At 41.6% G+C, this 18,282-nt stretch overlaps 3 protein-coding genes across 12 annotated transcripts; all 3 read left to right on the top strand.

The window, feature by feature from the left end:
- Positions 1–252: 252 nt before the first annotated feature.
- On the top strand, positions 253–3,700 carry LOC118309362 (proline-rich protein 13). The gene is made up of 4 exons (XM_035631405.2): positions 253–400; positions 1,140–1,188; positions 1,307–1,842; positions 2,777–3,700. The coding sequence occupies exons 2-4, from the start codon at positions 1,173–1,175 to the stop codon at positions 2,804–2,806; spliced, it is 582 nt and encodes a 193-aa protein (XP_035487298.2). The 5' UTR covers positions 253–400; positions 1,140–1,172; the 3' UTR covers positions 2,807–3,700.
- A 378-nt stretch (positions 3,701–4,078) lies between these two features.
- On the top strand, positions 4,079–7,217 carry LOC118309363 (proline-rich protein 13). Of its 2 annotated transcripts, XM_035631406.2 has the most exons (4): positions 4,079–4,230; positions 5,487–5,559; positions 5,677–6,179; positions 6,615–7,217. In XM_035631406.2, the coding sequence occupies exons 2-4, from the start codon at positions 5,544–5,546 to the stop codon at positions 6,663–6,665; spliced, it is 570 nt and encodes a 189-aa protein (XP_035487299.2). In that variant the 5' UTR covers positions 4,079–4,230; positions 5,487–5,543; the 3' UTR covers positions 6,666–7,217. The 2 variants fall into 2 exon arrangements, with proteins under 2 accessions (XP_035487299.2, XP_035487300.2); XM_035631407.2 differs by lacking the exon at positions 5,487–5,559 and having other exon boundaries at positions 4,100–4,230.
- Positions 7,218–7,620: 403 nt separating this feature from the next.
- Positions 7,621–18,240, top strand: LOC118309155 (poly(rC)-binding protein 2). Of its 9 annotated transcripts, none has more exons than XM_035630939.2 (13): positions 7,621–7,809; positions 9,257–9,379; positions 10,064–10,087; positions 10,197–10,229; positions 10,375–10,491; positions 10,578–10,709; positions 10,897–11,025; positions 11,544–11,618; positions 12,253–12,294; positions 13,541–13,613; positions 14,070–14,122; positions 14,417–14,586; positions 15,290–16,977. In XM_035630939.2, the coding sequence occupies exons 2-13, from the start codon at positions 9,311–9,313 to the stop codon at positions 15,726–15,728; spliced, it is 1,356 nt and encodes a 451-aa protein (XP_035486832.2). In that variant the 5' UTR covers positions 7,621–7,809; positions 9,257–9,310; the 3' UTR covers positions 15,729–16,977. The 9 variants fall into 9 exon arrangements, with proteins under 9 accessions (XP_035486832.2, XP_047188543.1, XP_035486834.1 ...); XM_047332587.1 differs by having other exon boundaries at positions 7,623–7,809; positions 13,514–13,613; XM_035630941.2 differs by lacking the exon at positions 15,290–16,977 and adding an exon at positions 17,963–18,240 and having other exon boundaries at positions 7,632–7,809; positions 13,514–13,613.
- Positions 18,241–18,282: the final 42 nt, after the last annotated feature.

Consider the following 18,282-nt stretch of genomic DNA (forward strand, 5'->3'; position numbering starts at 1 on the left):
TGATTTCAAGTCAGGTGCGTGTTTGTGGCTCCTCCCTTTTTAATTTGTCATGTCCACTGTCTTTTGTACCATGGAAACTAGTGACAGCATTTCGAGGTGTGTGTGTGTGTGTGTGTGTGTGTATAAACCTCCCTGACTCATTTATCTCACTATATTTGGCAGTTAACATCTTCATTCATGTCATGTTCACTGTATTTTGTACCATAGAAACTGGTAGCTCAGCTTAACCACAGTATTGTTTCCATTACGGAAACAATGTAACAGCATTTCACAAAGGGGGCGTGGCTTCCGGATGCATCTTCTCGCTGCTGGCGCTCAGTTAAATGCGGAAGACAAACACGGACGGTGCTGGTGCTGAATCCCGGACGAACTTCCTCAAACCCGAGACAAGTTTCTAAAGGTAAGTCTGAATCTGGACGCTGTGAAATATTGATTGTAAGTAACGTGTTCGGAAACAAAACAAATGTCACATGGTTTAGACATATGTTTGTTATTTTTTGTCATATCATACCTGTAGAAACCACATTAACAGGTGGTTGTTGACATGGACACGATGTTGTGACGTCAGGACCCGTCATAAGTGTCTGAAACTTACTTTATCTGAGCCAAAAGTATATTTTGTGATTCGAGTATTTTGTTAAATTTATTACAAAAGGTGTGAAAGTTTTTTTTAAGCAAAGTTCATAACCTACAGTAGACCTTAACTTGTTTATCGGAGCACCTACAGCTAGAGCTAATGTAGTCCAATAAAATAACCTATTGCCTTTATCCAATGGTGGGAAAGCTTATATATATACACACACATATATATATATATATATACACACACACACAGTTTATCAAGATTACAAAATGTTAGTAATCTGTTAGTTAAAGTTATTCTAATTCTTACTAAGTAAAAGTTTTATCAGCAAAATGTAGTTAAAGTATCATAAGTAAAAGTACTCAGCACAATTACTCTTTTACCGTGTTACATTATTAAATGATGTTGTTGTGTAAGCAGCATTTTAATCTTACACCTGTTACTACTGTAATGTTACACTAAATTATTTGAGTAAATGCTTTTACATCCTTAATAAAATGTGGTTTCTTGCAGGAGATGTAATTTTGCTCCATTTAATTTCTCATTGTTTTCCCAGGTTTCCTAAAGTTTCAGGTTCAAAAACATAACCATGTGGCCAAATCAAGGTAAGATATCTCACAGAACCAGGATATAATTAGAACTTTTTTATGATTTGTTTTATACCCATTTTATAATATGGATGTTCTGAGGAATAAGGGGTTTGTGCGGTTTTATGTTTATCAGGACCTTTCCCTCCAATGGGACCATCAAACCCTGCCTACCCTCCTGGCTACAACCCTGCGTACCCTGCTGGACCTTCTCCAGGAGTCTTCCCCCAGACTACGAACCCAGTGCACCCACCACCCTACCAATACCCAGTTGGCCTGAGCCCAGCTGTGGCACCAAATGTACATCCAGGGGTGATGCCGTATGGAGCTCCAGGACTTCATCCTTATCCTATGGCTCCAGGTGGATATCCAGCTGTCCCTCCTGCAGGTGTTCACCCATGTGCATACCCACACTCTCCAAAATGGGGTCACCACAACGGCCACCACAATGGCCACCATAAGGGCCACCACAATGGTCACCACAAAGGCCACCACAACTGCCACCACAACGGTTATTATCATGGAGGGATGAATCCCATGCCTGGAGCATTAACTGGAGGATTAACAGGAATGGTGATGGGGGTGGTTGGACACAAAGCCCAGAAAAAGATGATGAAGAAGATGAAGAAAGCAAACAAGTGGCACAAGCACGGGCACTACAAATGTGGCAAGGTGAGACTGGGTGTAAAGGTTTAAACAGCCCCTCCTGCAGGTGAAAAGAGGATTTAACTCGGACCTGTTAGGCCCTTCAGCTTCAGGCCTCCAAATTTTCATTTCATTATTATCATCAAGATTAAGGAATACAGCAGTCCGCAGTGTGTCTCTATGATCCTTTGGCTCTTCTGTGACCACATGCTGCTTCTCAATTTGATCATGAAGGTGACACTACTCTGTAGAATATACACTTCAGGGAAAGTATATAGAATTGTATACAATAGTATATAGTTTAGAGAACATTTTAGATCCTAGACAAAAATGGCTGGAAAAAGGATGGAACTGAGAGAAAAGATGAGATGCATTTTTATCATTTTGTTATCAAGGGATAAGCCATTCCCCCTCCCTGTACCCACTCAGAGTGCCTACTGGATAAAGCAGTCAGGTTTCAGAAAGGTCAGACCTCTGCTGGACACCACAAGTTTCACTCGTCTAAAACTCAAAGTGTAGCCAAGCAAAAATCGTATTAATAAATGTAAAGCACCTGTTTCAGGACCAGACTTGCAGAATCAGTTGACTGTAGTTGAACCTGATCAGTGACAGTTACCTGGGTGGGAGAGGCTGAAAAATCACATTTCATGACCACATGTTGACACACTATGCAAGCACATACATTAGTGTTGATTCTTTAAATAGCAACCCAAAGCACTTGTACCATAACACTGAGCACAAAGCGAGTTGTCTGAAAACATTGTTTCTATCAGATGTCACTTTTTTTTCAGGGAAAGCATTTATTCCATTTGACCATCTCATGACTCGTAAAACACCATCTATTTTCTGGATCATGGGTGGTTACTCCAAGCCTCCTACCTAGGCGATCAAGATTTTATTTTTGCAATTGTGAAATTCATCTTCAACGAAGTTGAATAGATTTCTCTCTTTTTCTCCACAGTCCAGCAGCAGTAGCAGTGACTCAGACTGAGGCTAACAGTTCAAGACATGGCTCTCACAGGAATGCTGCTTTACAATCATGAACACACACGGGTCACTCTTATCACTTTTTACAGGATTTCTGGAAAGATAAAGTATTTTATCATATCTAGTATGGGCAATTTATGACATTAGAACTGTATTTAATTTTTTATATTTTTTGTGATGCTTATGTCAAACATTCTGTAGTATAAATACATACACTAGTGTGCAAACATTACATTGTGAGAAAATGAAAAAAAAAAAAAATATATATGGGTTTTTAGATAAACCAAGAGTTTGAGATGATACAGGTTTGGATTTTTATTTTCCTACTTTCACTGAAGACATTTTGATCTTTCGTTTGTGATCACTCTGTTACGTCTGCATTACACCTGTTACATTGATTTGTATGGTTATGTAGCTGAACCTAAACTAAGCAACGTCTATGTTGTGCAATACGGCGTGCATTTGGTCATGTCACAGTAAGAAAAGCAAAGGTGTAAATAATAAAATTATATATTTCACTAAGCTACTTCAGTTTCGTGGGTCCTGGTATTGTTCGTGCTGGCTCACTGTCACACGATTATGCAACATTCTTAACTTGATCAGCTTCAATAACTATTATCTTTACTATACGTCTTAGTAACAGCTGTGCCTCTCCTACTGTGAAACTGTCTGCTGTCAGAAAGGCTTTTACCTGAACCTGTGACCTGAGCCCAGTCAATGACACATCTACACTGAATGCAGCCGTCGACATTGTGAATTGCAGCAGTGCTTTTCACAGTGGTGACTGTCATGTCTAAATGCTTGTATTGGTTTTTATTTAATAATTAAAAAACTGTGCACATTTATTGGTTTTATTATGTAGCTGAATCTAAATAAACAACGTTTTACTGCTAATCTATGATGAAATGGATGTGTGTGTGTGAGTATTCATGGGTGTTGGCAATGATTTCAAGGTGTGTGTGTGTGTGTGTGTGTGTGAGTGCGTGCGTGAGAGTATGTGTGTGTGTGTGTGTGTGTGTGTATGTGTGTGAGTGAGTGAGTGTGTGTGTGTGTTTGTGGCTCCTCCCTTTAATTTGTCATGTTCACTGTCGTTTGTACCATAGAAACTAGTTACAGTTTCTCAAGTTGTGTACGCGTGTGTGTTTGTGTGTGTGCACGCGCGTGTGGACAAGCCTTCCTTCATCTCATTGTGTTTGGGAGTGCACATCATCATGTCACGTCATGTCCACTTGTCCTTTGTACCACAGAAACTAGTAGCTCCGCTTCTATTGTTTCCACTACGGAAATAATGTACGTAACCTTTAACAAAGGGGGCGTGGCCTCCCGCTGCATCTTCACGCTGCTGCCGCGCAGCTCAATGCGGAAGACAAACACGGGCGGAGCTGGATTCCTGACGAACTTCTCTAATCCCGAGACGAGTTTCTAAAGGTAAGTCTGCATCTAGAGACGTGGAGAAACGGCGATCATTGTTGACGTGTGTGGATCAAAACAGCCCGACACTGCAACTGTCGCGTGATTAAGACATATATGTGTCATTTCTGTCATATCATACTTTATAATTCAGGGTTAAATGGAGAAAGTGTTGTGAAATGTCAGGTGGTTGTTGACAGACCACAGTTTAGAAACGGTCTTATCACGTCACAGCCTGTTATGAATGGATATAATCTGAGCCAGAAGTATATTTTGTAATTTGAGTAGGTTGTTAGTTGTAATAAAGATTTAAGATCATAACCAACAGTAGACCTTCACCTATTTACAGGTGCACCTAAAGCTAATGTATTCTAATACAATAACGTGGAAGAAGCATCCTGCTCTTTAACTGTAGTAAACAATTGACAGACGATTAAGCTGAAATACTCTGTTACAAGTTAAAGTTATTCCAACTCCTATCAAGTATTGTCAGCACAATGCAGTCAAAATATAAAAAAGTAAGAGGTACTCATTATTCAGCGGAACTACCCTTTTTCAGGGTTACATTATTAAATTATGTTATTGGATTACAGTTAATGATACAATACTAAGGTACACTAAGTGGAACAAAGCTAATATTGACTACTTTTTGGTAGTTGACTGATAACTGACCAAGATAATCAGTGAGGAAAATAATTATTAACTCAAGCCCTAACTTACTGTAAAATACAATTTATATAAAGAATGAGTTAAATGTTTTGTGTTTTAGTTGAATGTTTGTTTATGCAGCACATTGCAGATATGTATAACAACCAGATGTGGTAGCAAATATAAAATCTCAGATAAGCAACCACAGGTATGCTTTGTGTGGAAAAAATGGGTTTTGACTCGATTGATTTGGATTGAACCCAGACATTAAATTATATGATAAGACACACCATAGTTTGCTATTTAAATCCCATTTTTACACTTCACCAATTTTTATTTTTAATATCCTTAAAAAATATATATATTTGTGATTGTAGGTACCAAAACCCAATCCCAATATAGTTTTACATCTCATCTCTCCTCTCTTATGCTTTACTCTGGAGCGCTACCAAGAATAGATCAGGTCAGGTAGGTTGACTGTTTTCTGAGTGATGGACAGACATGCACAGGTGATGGATTGTAGCCTTTTGCTGTAGCTTGGTAAAACCCCCAGGTAAATGCATATGGAAATGGTCAGTTAGTGCTGTTGTAATTTTACAAAATATTCATTACATTTAATTTCTCAGTGTTTCCTGGGGTTTCCTCCCAGAGTGTCTGACCTGTCAAGTTAAAAACAAACGACCATGTGGCCAAATCAAGGTAAGATATCTCACATAATTAGCATATACCTATCATATTTTATGATTTGTTTTATACCCGTTTTATAATTTAAGTGTTCTGAGGGTTAAGCTGTGTGTGTGCTCTTATGTTTATCAGGACCTCAACCTCCCATGGGCCCGCCAAACCCTGCCTACCCTCCTGGCTACAACCCTGCGTACCCTGCCGGACCCTCTCCAGGACTTTTTCCTCAACCTACAAACCCAGGGTTCCCACCTTGCCAATATCCAGCTGGTCATAACCCAGCTATGGTGCCGAATGCACATCCAGGGGCGATGCCTTATGGAGCTCCAGGACTTCATCCTTATCCTATGGCTCCAGGTGGATATCCAGCAGTCCATCCTGCAGGTGTTCACCCTGGTCCATACCCACACTCTCCAAAAGGGGGTCACCACAAAGGCCACGACAAAGGCCACGACAAAGGCCACCACAAAGGCCACGACAAAGGTCATCATCATGGAGGGATGAATCCCATGGCTGGAGGAATGGGAATGGGAATGGGAATGGGAATGGGGGCAGTTGGCCAGAAAGCCCACAAAAAGAATAAGAAGATGAAGAAAGCACATAAAGTGCCCAAGCATGGGCACCACAAACACGGCAAGGTGAGATTGGGTTTAAAGGTTTACAATGGCCACTCCTGCAGGTGAAGCATTGATGATGCAATGCGTGCAAAGTGCAGCTCAACTATTGAAACTCTGTACTTTGGGAATTAACATGATTTACATGCTACTGGAAAGGGGGAGGCTGTGCTCAGGAGAGCGAGTCTTCCACTAATCAGAAGGTCGGTGGTTAGATCCCAAGTTCTTCCAGCTGTTGTGTGTCCTTGACGGCTGTGCCAGCAGTGTGTGTTAAGAGGATGTGTGATAGAAAAGCGCCATATACAGAAGCACTGGAAATATTTGAATGAGACTCGTAGTTTAAAGTGCTTTGAGTGGTCGTTTAAACTAGAAAAGTGCGGTAAAAGAATTTTTTCCATTTTTAAAATGCAGCTTAGATGTAGTTAAACATGTGTAATTCTTCTCTTTTTTTCTCTACAGTCTTCCAGCAGCAGCAGCAGCAGCAGCAGCAGCAGCAGTAGCAGTGACTAAGGCCAACATTCAAGACAAGGCTTTTGCAGAAATGCTGCTTTACAAAAGGACGGCCTCACTATTAATCATAAACACACAAAAGTCATAATTATTACTTTTAACAGGATTTCTGGGAAAGTGCAGTGTATTATCATATCCAGTACGTGCTATTTATAACAATAGAAATGTAAGCATAGGAATTGAGCATCTCCACAGGCCTGATCTGTATTGATGTTTCACTATGGCATGAATCTTTCTCTTTTTTTCTGTATAAAATATTCTGTAGTTATGGTGAAAGACTATTGTGGAAACATATTGAATAATCTAAAGAGTGCTTGCAGCAATGTGCCAAGAACTTTATTAATTTATAGTATAATGATTTTTGCGAAATTTTCTTTCTTAAATCAAGAGGGGGAGATGATACAGGTTTGAATGCCTTTATATAGGCCTGGCTGATTCTTTGTTGTTTTTTTGTTATTTGTGTCATGTGCATGACAGCAGAAATAACTTTGTATTATAACTGTAATCGTACCTGTCAATTAACCCTGCCAAATAAACGGATGTAAATGAAAAGTCTCAGATGCGTGTGTGTTCCCCAAGATAGTCAATAACTATAGTTATACATAGTTGGAACAGTTGCAATACACTTTTCGCCCACTAGTGGCCCTACACATGTATTGTATTTTATTGAAGTTTGTAATTATGAACATCTTAGAAACTCTTGTTACATGTATACGTCCATTTGAAAATTAATGTTTGAATTCAAGTAAAAAAAAGAGAGGCCTTTTTTAAAATTTTTATTTTCATAGCAGATGCTTGCTGTGTTAAATCACTCCGTCCATGTTTGAAATGAACGATATGACTCTTCTTGACACATCGTAGCACAATATAACTATAACTTTATTTTATTTTTTTGAAGGACGTGATTTCGGAGCGTCCTCGGGTCGGGGGGGGGGAGGAGGAGGAGGAGGAGGAGGGAGGGTGAGAGGTGAAAGTTCAGAGGTGATCATCGTGTTGTCTTTGTGTGAAGGAGTGGAGCGGCTCGGTCTCACATCACTCTTCCCTCTTCCCCGACTCCTCTCTCAACTCTCCCCCGGGTGTCTTACCCTCCCGAACCTCTCCCCTTCCACCCTCCCCCCTGGTCACCCACCAGCGCAGGAATCAGGTGAGTTCACATTCGGATGTTTGCCGTTTTTCAAATATACACACACACACATATATATATATATAAATATATCTGTTGTTATGATCAAGAAGTAGCGGAAAGAGAAATCGCGCCCAGCGGCTAGCGGCGGCTGCGCCCGGCGTGCTAACAAGGCCGCACGGCGATGAGCACGCAGTCTCGGCCACGGGGACGCGGGGGACGACGGAAGTTTGATTTCCACACCGCCTCCGATAACCTTCGCCCGCCGATTAGCACTTGTGCCGCATCCAGAAGAGGACACCGCCACCGCGCCACGGAGGGGGGCCCGCGTTCAACCGGCTGTTATCCACGGCGAGTTGTGAAACCACGTAGCTAGCTTAGCGAAGTAGCGCACGCATGCTCCATTCATTCCCCGCCCCCCCCCCCCCTCCGCCCCGCAACACGGTTAGCAACCGAACATGCTAGGCGGCTAACAGACTTCACAACGAGCGGCAAATAGTTAAATGGACTCGCTTCTAACTGGAGAAACAAGCAGCGTGGTCGGCGACCGGCGTGTCCGCGCAACGCCGCACTTGACTGTGAGTTAGTGTGTTTGTTTTTAACGCAATTCACCTCCGACTAATGGTAACGAGGAGCTGATGTGTCCACATGTTTTGTTGATGAACTTGATTCATTGCTAGCGAAGCAGGCGTCGGTTAGCTCTGCGACCATATGGGGGTTTTTTTTTAAGCCCGCATCGATTTGGATTCGGCGCCTGTTCACCAGTTTGTGGTCGGGTCGTGTTGGGGCTCGGAGCAACATTCAGCATTGTTTGAAAACAAACACGCAGCCGAACCAGCAGCACGTAGTCGGCACGACGGCAGCGAGTCTCTCCTCGGCCCTTTTTTGAAGTCCGCTTCATCGTAGTACGCATCCGTTTTTGGTTTTTTTTTAAATCGGCATCGACGCTAGCATGGAGAGGCTGTGCCACGGGGCTATCGTAGGTTTTGATATTCAAGAGGTTCATATTTGTATGCGAACTTTGTCCTATGGCGAACCGACAGACGTGTATCACACGATGGAAATATTGTACATTTTGCCATCCAACTTTCCATATTTCGCCAGAGGAATACGTCCTTTTGAAAACGTACAGTGTGGCTGAACCGAATGATGCCACGTTATTAGTATATTAGTGACCGTCCAATAGACGATGGGTCGAGTGAAGCAATATCTGTTTGCTCAATAATTAGGAAAACCATGTAATTGCCAGTTGTTGGATGTACTATGAAACTCATCATGGGTTCTGACGATCTGCTACAGAACCAAACCTCCAGTGTTAACTTTGTGTACCGTGTGTACGTCAGTGCTAACAGACCACTTTCATTCATGAGGTTTTTTATTTTCTACTCAACCACAAATTCAGTCTTGTCACACAATCACCCCTGGAATATAATACCTTGTCCTCTTTTTGTCTGCATGTCCCCTGCAGATCCATCTCGGTGACCAACGACCCCAGTTCCAATAGGACAGATAGGTTGCAGTTATGGACTCCGGTGTGATTGAAGGAGGGCTCAATGTCACCCTTACCATTCGGCTGCTCATGCACGGCAAGGTGAGGTCACATATCAGCTGCCTGTGTCTGCACTCTTAATAGCTTATGGCATTATATTTATGGAAATGACATCCTCTGCGGTTGTTAAAGGGCAGGGACTTGGTGTGATGAGTAAGGGTAATGATATGGTGGTGGGATCCTGTATCTTGAAGCAAGGGGGAATATGGGCTCAAACTCCGACCCTGGCACACGTCAGCTCATACTGCCATCAAACTAAAGCTAGCTCTGCTAGCATCCCAAACAAGCCTAGGCTCTTGGCTATGAGTAAGCGGCCTACAGACACGGATACTGTGCACTCTTGGCTACATCCTGACTTGCACATTGTCATCTTAAAAGTGTGCGGGATTAGACGGCTGCACAGACTGCCTGTGATGGAGACCATGGGAACGCTTGAATGATCAGGCACTGCCACAATCTATCAAACATAATCTAGTTCTGAACAGCAGATGATCAGTGGAAGCATCTTGAATTATTATAACGTATTACAACTCATATTCATAACCACCGAGGGGTTTCTAAAAGAGGTGCACTTGTGGGAAACTATAGTTTTATTCATAGAAGATTTTTCATGGCCTAATAAACTGGGTAACCCATAGCGGTTTGATGTAACTGCTAGTAAAAAGTGACTGATGTGAAAAGTGGATTCATCAGCCAACAGAATGTTTTCTCTTTTTCCTGTTTTAGGAAGTTGGAAGTATTATTGGAAAGGTAAGCTGATGCTTGATATAATTGAATTTTTGATATCCCATCATATTACATAATCTGTGTGGTTTCCAGTGACAATTAATCCGACTTTGGTGTGGTCCTCTGCTAATAGAAAGGTGAATCAGTGAAGAAGATGAGAGAAGAGGTGAGTTTTTTTTTTCTCTTACTGTCCTTCACCATAGCTATGGTAAAGTACAATTTACTGTAATGTTATGCATAACAAGATGCCACAATTTTCAGATTTCCAGTATCACTTTTTTCAATTCCTTTGCTTCTCTTTTTGTGTGTAGAGTGGAGCTCGCATCAACATCTCTGAGGGAAATTGTCCTGAGAGGATCATTACATTGGCGGGTCCAACCACGGCCATCTTTAAAGCATTCTCTATGATCATTGAAAAGCTGGAAGAGGTAGGTCACAATTTAAACTGACAAATAAATCCACAGGTCTACAGTAACACTAACCTGACTAACCCATGTCTCCATATTTTTGCCAGGACATAAGCAGCTCAATGACAAACAGCACAGCTACCAGCAAGCCCCCAGTCACCCTACGCATTGTGGTGCCTGCTAGCCAATGTGGCTCCCTCATCGGGAAAGGTGGCTGCAAAATCAAGGAAATTCGAGAGGTATGCGGAAAGAAGAGTATGTAATACAAAACCTATAAATCAAAAACACGTGAGCTCCAATCCCCTCAGCATTGACTGACCGTCCCGTCACCTTTCTACGTGTGCAATTTTTTACGTACATGAAATGCTGATTATGCACAGCAGGCTTTGAATTCTCCCCTAATTTCCCGTCATTTGTTTGCTTCAGTCAACCGGCGCTCAGGTACAAGTGGCAGGAGACATGCTCCCCAACTCGACGGAGCGTGCAATCACCATCGCTGGCACTCCCCAGTCGATAATTGAGTGTGTGAAGCAGATCTGTGTGGTCATGCTTGAGGTAAGTGGACTTATGAAAGCAATGAAGCAAATGAAGTGGCAGCTGTTGAACTGTAAAATAGTGTGATCCCTGGGCTTTTGGCTCCTTGGTGTGGGTTTGGATCAGGCATTTCTGGCCCGGATGCTGTAGTGTTTTTAAGATATTATTTACTTTCTATATATTACCCTCTAAAAATATTACAGGAAATTGTCTTTATAAGTTAATTTCCCACAAGCAAAGCTGTTAAGCGGTGACAATACTGTAATTGCTTTACACAATGCAGCTGTCTTGTATAGGAAAATATAAGAATCAGTTTGAGACAGTTAATCAGGGGAGGAATAAAAAACTAAACCAAGACCTCCCCAGTATGGACTTAAAGATCGTTTTAAAACTTTCAAGTTGCTGCACTTCTTACTTTAATTGTAAAACTACCAGTTCAAGTAATAATATACAATTTTTCCAGTTTTAAAAACCAGCAATTGTACCGTTTGTTGACATGGACTTTAATGTAATGACACATGCTTTTGTCTCCTGTGCAGTCTCCCCCTAAGGGGGTCACTATCCCCTACCGACCCAAGCCTTCAGGATCGCCCGTCATCTTTGCAGGCGGACAGGTATATATATATACAACACTTGAGAGGGACATGCGGCATCCCACCTGTTTATTCATGATGTTTTGCCACAGAGCGTGTGATGCACATTTCTGCCGAATGTTACATGACTGGAAATCTTAAAAGGCTCTGAATATACCTGACTTAGGAAGATAAAAATCTCACGAAAAATTTAGTCTTGATACTCCTATCTGATGAGTGCATAATGGTCAGTTAGAAGAGTAGCTGGCGATGGTATATAAGTTTAGAGAACAGATCCAACCAAAACGTATGGAAAAAAATTGTCCAGATTTCTTTTTAATTGTTTTGAACACTAGGTTTCAAAAGTGAGGCCTCCCTTTTCCTGCCATTGTTGTTCTGATGCAAAATGCTTTCTGGTGCTTGTATCTATTGTCTTTTATCTTACTAAATAGCTTCTTTTTTAAAAAATTATTATCATTATTTAGAGAGAAAAAAACTCCTTAATTCTACTGCATGTCTCTTTGGACAAGACATACTTGTTGATATTCTTAAATTGCTTTTTATTTATTTATTTTTTGTCAAACGGCTATGCTGAGTTGGAGTCTTAAAGCGAGAGTTATATATTAGGAGGATGTAGCTGTGAGGCCTATGAAAGCTTTGTTTTCATGTGTTTCAGGCATATGCTGTACAAGGACAGCACGCGATTCCACAGCCAGATGTAAGTGCAGTAGACATCTTTACATGACCCCCCACATCACTCCCACCCATAATTAAAACTATCCTCTTCAAAAATGTACCCCTGCCCACACCTTTGTTTTTACAGCCTGTAACTGTAGATGCACGTGCCCCCTGTTTTTATTTTATCTCGCCTGCCTTTAATCTACTATTTTCAGACTTTGATTATTTTTATAACCGTTAAGAGAGCAGCACTGTTAGCACTTCATGTGTGTACAGCTCGTCAGTTGACTGGCAGTCAGTCGTTAATTAATCTGACATTTGTTGTTTTGTGTTTGTCCAGACTCTCCACTGTTCCAAGAATAATAATCTGTTCCTGCAGCTCACTCTTTTCTGTTTTCCCCTTTTGTTCGGTCTTGTTTTACATGTTTCTCTCCTTAGTCTTTCCCAAATAAACATGTTGTCCCCCCCTCCTTTATTAATCCTTCATTTTTAATTTGTGCTCTGCCTACTTCTCTCTTCGCTCAGTTATTCTTCTGTTTTAATGGGCTGTAGACGTCCCCTCAGGACTAACGGTTGTGTTAAACCACATATTATTACTCTTACCTGTCACTGAATATATTGAGATACTGAGTAGGGAAGTGTCAGGCAGATATAACATATTTAATAAGAAATTGGATACAGTTAAGTAAGATTTTATCCCGTAATTAGTTTGTCGTTGTGTAGGGCAGTTTTGGTTTATTAAAACTAAAATCTGTTCTTTAAAGAGACACAGAGCTCAAGTCTGTCTTAAAAATCGTCCCTTCCAGCTGTAGTGGTGATAACTGGTACAGTGTGAAGCCAAGTTAATACTTTCTCAGGTCAAGTTTGGGTCATTTTATTGGTGTTGGTTAGGAAATCCCCTCCCTTCTGTATTGTGACACTCCCCTGACCCTGAAGACAGTGAGAAAGCATTATCAAGAGATGCAGCCGGCACTTGTGAGGAGAAACTAACGTGGTACCCAAAATAGACAGTCATAAAACAGACTGCTCGTCAGACGCCAGTGATCCCAGTAGAGATATTTTTAAGGGTTAGAAATCTTTCTTCACACAACTATATGAACTTATATGCTTGTGTGAAATGTTTGTGTTTTCCTTTTTGGAGGTCTTCTGTGTAGCTGTTTGTACTGACTGTGATTTTTGTTTTTTGTTCTGTTCTTCCCTCTTCCTGTGTTTTCTGTTTCCTCCATTTCTCTCCCTGTCCTCCTCTCTTACTCTCACAGTCTTCCTCTGCTGCTATCTCTCCACAGCTCACCAAGCTACACCAGCTGGCTATGCAGCAGAGCCCCTTCCCCATCGCACCAAGCAACCAGGGATTCACTGGTATGCAATGCGACGTGGCCGTCGAAGTGGCAATTTACTAACTCGTTTTTTGTACAGGAGCACTTATATCATATTGGTTTTCTCAGACACATTTGAAAAAATAAAAGACATTGTTATTGACTTGAGTACTTAAATATTGATCATTAATCATTTGAGTGTAAACCTCATTGAAATACATTGAATATTGGGTGCCCCATGTGTTGATAAACAATGCAGTTTCATGTTAATTTTGCGTGTTGTGTTCACTGTAATTCAGTGCATTGCAAACTGCAAACCCTTACCTGAGGAATCAAAAGTTTTTCAATTCTCCGGTCGGAGTTTGGTGCTCCTTCCGACAATGTTAACCTCAAAACTTTCTGAATTATTTGCTAATCACATGATCTTATGTTCTGTCATCCAAGGTGCTGCACATGTTGACAGATTGTTATTTAATCGTTGTCTTGTGCAATTTTTCAGGGATAGATGCTTCTGCCCAAACCAGTTCCCATGAGATGACCATTCCAAATGATGTAAGTGCAAAATTCTTCCTCCATCGCTGTTGAACAGCTAAAAGTTGAGGCATGTTGTATCATCCACTTATTTCAATAAATCTAGTATTTTAATTTGAACCATGCTGTATCACTGGTGGTTTAAAACCACAAAAAAAGTCAATACATGAAGTGTATGGCCAGCTCTAATGAATACAATCCTTTTATTTAAGTCAATTCCACTTTACCAACTTTACTTGATGCGTGTCGATTGGGTCATTCAGGGTCTGTTGAACTCTGCTGCCACTTAACTTTGCCGCTCTTCCTCCGCTGTAGCTTATTGGGTGCATCATCGGCCGCCAAGGATCCAAGATCAATGAGATCAGGCAAATGTCAGGCGCCCAGATCAAGATTGCAAATCCAGTGGACGGATCGACCGACCGCCAGGTCACCATCACAGGCTCACCTGCCAGCATCAGTCTGGCGGAGTACCTAATCAACGCCAGGTGAGATACTCGGTTATACAGTCAGGTGATTCACTTGGTCATTCACGAGGCCAAACAGTCCTTCACACGAGTGTCTAGTTCTTATAGTCCAAATGTAACCTAAATTATTTATTTGTCATGAACCATGGTTGATTAAAGAAAGGAAGGTGGGAAAAAAACCTGGATCGTCCCCAATATGTACCCGTGCTAAGATTTGTGCTCTTCCCTGGCCCCATCCACCAAATTTGTCTTCTTTTTGCAATTTTGGTCCCGCTGTTCTGCCCCATGCTTCTGTTTCTGTTTCTCTTCATAGTCTTTCAATTTCTCTTTGTCTCAATCCTACAATAATCTACATGTTAACGTGCCGAAAATCATGTGCAAATTACGTAATTGGCCTAGCTGCTACTTTTTCTAGTTTGTGATATTTGTGCAAACTGTTAATTTCCCTTTTCTACCTTTTAACTTTTCTCCACATTGATCCATGACAAGAGATGCTTTTTTTCTCTCTCTCTCCCCCTCTTTGATTTTCTTTGAAAGCTATACATTTATTTCTAATGAAGCTTCTTGTCCTGTGTTTTTGGTCCCATCCCTGAGTGATTCCTCCACACCGCACCACTTCTCCTACCTGTAACCCCCCCCTCCCACCCCGACCCATTGCTCACCAGCCTGCCCTGTGACCCATCCCGACTGTGTTGTCCCTCTCTCCTTGTCTCTCTTTCTACAGTGTAGAGTCCTCTAAACCTCCTCCCTCCTCCTCCTCCAACCCCGAACAGACCAGCCTGTGCCCTCCCTCCACCTCTACTACTGCTACCACTTCTACTACTACTACTACCACCACCTCCTCTGCTGCACCCTCCTCCTTCTCTTCCTCCTCCTCCTCTTCCTCCTGTGTGGTGCCCCCCTCAGCCTCCATCCCACTGTCCTTGTTGGCTCCAGGGCCGCCTCCTCCCTCCTCTTCCTCCTCCTCCTCCTCCTCCACTGATTCCCTGCTCCCCAGCTCTCCTGCCTGTGTGTCGAGTCTCCTCAGTCTCAAGCCCCTCCCTCTCCTGGCCCTCCATGTTGTCAGCGGGGCCAGTAACTCCGCACACCCAATCCCCACTGAGCCAAAAATCGCCCCAGAGCTCAGCTCCAAGTCTAAACGGCGAAGGCTCTCACCTTACTAACGAAGGAAACATATGTCATCTACTACTCACGTACTGACAATGCTCGTTGTTGTCCGTACCTGCACTTGCTTTTGTATCTGGCCGTGCCACGCCATGCTTACAACAGAAAACTAATGCACACAAACAAGTGATACACAGCCAGAAATGGTGGTTGCTGCCATATTTATAAAATAGATATCTGTAGCTTGATTTGGCCTGTCTCTTAAAGGAATGACATGTTGAGTGCATTATATTTTTAAATGACTTTGAACTTAGCATGGACGGTGAATGATTTCACTGATTTACTGAAGCATTTCTCTCTCTTGTGTAAGCTCTGCTCAGGTAGCGGCTCTTTAAGATGTCAAATTGTATTTATGGGTATAGTTTCTCTTGTAGTGTATTTTAAGTGACTAATGTAAGCTGTTAAAATTGAAAAGTATCTGTAATCACTTTTTTTCTTCTCACGTAAAAAAGCTATTGTGATTTCAACTCCAACTAAATCTGCCCCTCAGGTATCAAAGGCACCGAGTCATCCTTTGAGATTGTGTTGTCGATATGAAATACACCAATTAGCTTTGGCTAAAAGGAGAAGTTTGACATTTTGTGAAATGTCTTTTCTTGCTTGGAAGAAAATAAGTGTCTTTTTTAATGTCTATACAATAAGTATGTAGCTGGAGCTAGAAGGCTGTATGTGAGAAGGCAAACGTCCGCAGATGTTGCAGCGAATGTTTTCCGGAACCTTGCCTGCTAGACCCCCTAGTAAAATTTTAGGAAAATGTCAGAGTGAGCCCATGTGAGAATATAGCAGTTTAATCTCCGCAAGATTCACGGCGTGCGAGTTGGCGCTTTACCCAGTCTCAACCCCTCGCCTGAAAGTTCAGGGAAATTTCCCTGCTGTTGTGAACACGTCTGACTCGGGCAATCTCCTGCAGCGTTGTTCATACGTGAAAAAAAGAAATGTCCATAAAATTGGGTGCAGACATTTTCTGGAGTTTGCCTTTTTCATTCATGTTGGTAAACAGGGATTGGCAACAGGAACCCGCAAACTGGACGCAGAATGATCTTTTTCTATATCTGAGCATAAATGTCAAAGCTGCAAATCCAGCTGATCTCCCTATACAGAATTTTATTATAACAATGTAATGTACAGTTGATATTTATCCTGTCTGTCTGATTGCATGCCTTATTCTCTCTCCCTCCCTGGTCTCTGGATGTCTCTCTGTCTGTCTCTCCAGGCTTTCCTCTGAGGCCACAGGACTGGCGGCCAACTGATAAGACACTGCATCTGCACTAAATCTCACTTTTATATCATCGGCCCCCATAAAGCAGTCAATGCAACTATCCAACTTGAGAGTTTATATATTATACTGCCCCTTCCTCATTTGAAATCATGTCAACTGCCACCGATTTGATCCGCTGAAGTCATTATTTATTTTCCTTTTCGGTTTTAGTCAAAAGAAGCAAAAAATTAGGTTTTTAATTCCCCTTTTTGAGTGGAGTTGGAGGTTTTAATGATTTCTTATTAGACTTTTTATTTTTTATTTTTTTCCTGGGATGGATCCTCACACTCTTCTTTCTTTGCCACCACAGAGGAGTAGAGTTGTAAAACTCTGAATAGGCATATAGATTTAGTTCTGTACAGTGAGTTTTTTTTCTTTTAAAAGGAAAAAACTTAAAAGGAAAAATAAACATAAGTATCAAAATAAGAGTAGAGTGACTGTTTTATTCCGTTTATATACGCCCCCCCCCACACACACACACATACACACACCTTACCTTTTTCTCACCCAGTTCCACAAGTCGGTCTCATCTCATGGCCACGCTCACTTGCTTTGAATATACACTGCATTCTCCCCCTTTATCACCTTTTTCAATTGAAGTGCTTGTAACATGGGTTATGCTCGTGTCACTACGTAGCCGTACACGCACTGTCACTGATTACCTCTGGTTATGACGACAAAATGTTCTAACATTCACAGTTGAATTTATCCAGATAATTTAAAATTTGTATTACTAAGCATGTCAGTTTCACCCCCCTCTACATGTCATTCCTGTTTTTTTCCCCCCTCCCCTAGTCCTGAGATCATATGTGGATATTTTGCTGGGATGGGAGGTTTTTGGGGTGTGGGTTGGCTCAAGGGATTGGAAGCAGAGGGTTCTCCTCGCTTTTTTTGTAAAGACTGATATATACTTAAAAAAAAAATGTTGGAATATTTGTTTTAAATGGAGGAAATATTTTTTTTTAACTACCAAAGGGGGATTGAACTCCTGGACACTGACCGATCCGTCAATCAAATGTGTTGAGGCTGACAACTGAAATCATTGATGCTCTGGAACAAGACAAAGAGAGGGTTGTGAGTTAACACTAGTTTCCTGCTCTTTGTTTTCTCAAGTCAGAATTAATTTTATTTTTTATTTGCAGGAAAGGAAAATTTTGTGCACGTTTTTTGAGACTGTAGACCTGGGTGCCACAACATTGTTTAAAAAAATAAATAAATACAGAAATAAAGATGTGAAACGCTCAAACCACAAATTGTCTCGGGTATTTCTGTCACAGTTTAAAGTGAACTCGGCA

The sequence above is a fragment of the Scophthalmus maximus genome, chromosome 6 (genome assembly GCF_022379125.1).
Source record: "Scophthalmus maximus strain ysfricsl-2021 chromosome 6, ASM2237912v1, whole genome shotgun sequence".
In the NCBI taxonomy this organism is placed as follows: domain Eukaryota; kingdom Metazoa; phylum Chordata; class Actinopteri; order Pleuronectiformes; family Scophthalmidae; genus Scophthalmus; species Scophthalmus maximus.

What these genes read in the sequence shown, in the direction of transcription:
- LOC118309362 (XM_035631405.2), top strand. An exon ending in GGCACTACAAATGTGGCAAG is followed by an intron (nt 1,843 to 2,776) that starts GTGAGACTGGGT and finishes TTTTCTCCACAG; the next exon opens with TCCAGCAGCAGTAGCAGTGA.
- LOC118309363 (XM_035631406.2), top strand. An exon ending in GGCACCACAAACACGGCAAG is followed by an intron (nt 6,180 to 6,614) that starts GTGAGATTGGGT and finishes TTTTCTCTACAG; the next exon opens with TCTTCCAGCAGCAGCAGCAG.
- LOC118309155 (XM_047332587.1), top strand. Translation starts at nt 9,311, where the DNA reads ATGGACTCCGGTGTGATTGAAGGAGGGCTCAATGTCACCCTTACCATT. An exon ending in TGAAGAAGATGAGAGAAGAG is followed by an intron (nt 10,230 to 10,374) that starts GTGAGTTTTTTT and finishes TTTTGTGTGTAG; the next exon opens with AGTGGAGCTCGCATCAACAT. An exon ending in AGATGACCATTCCAAATGAT is followed by an intron (nt 14,123 to 14,416) that starts GTAAGTGCAAAA and finishes CCTCCGCTGTAG; the next exon opens with CTTATTGGGTGCATCATCGG.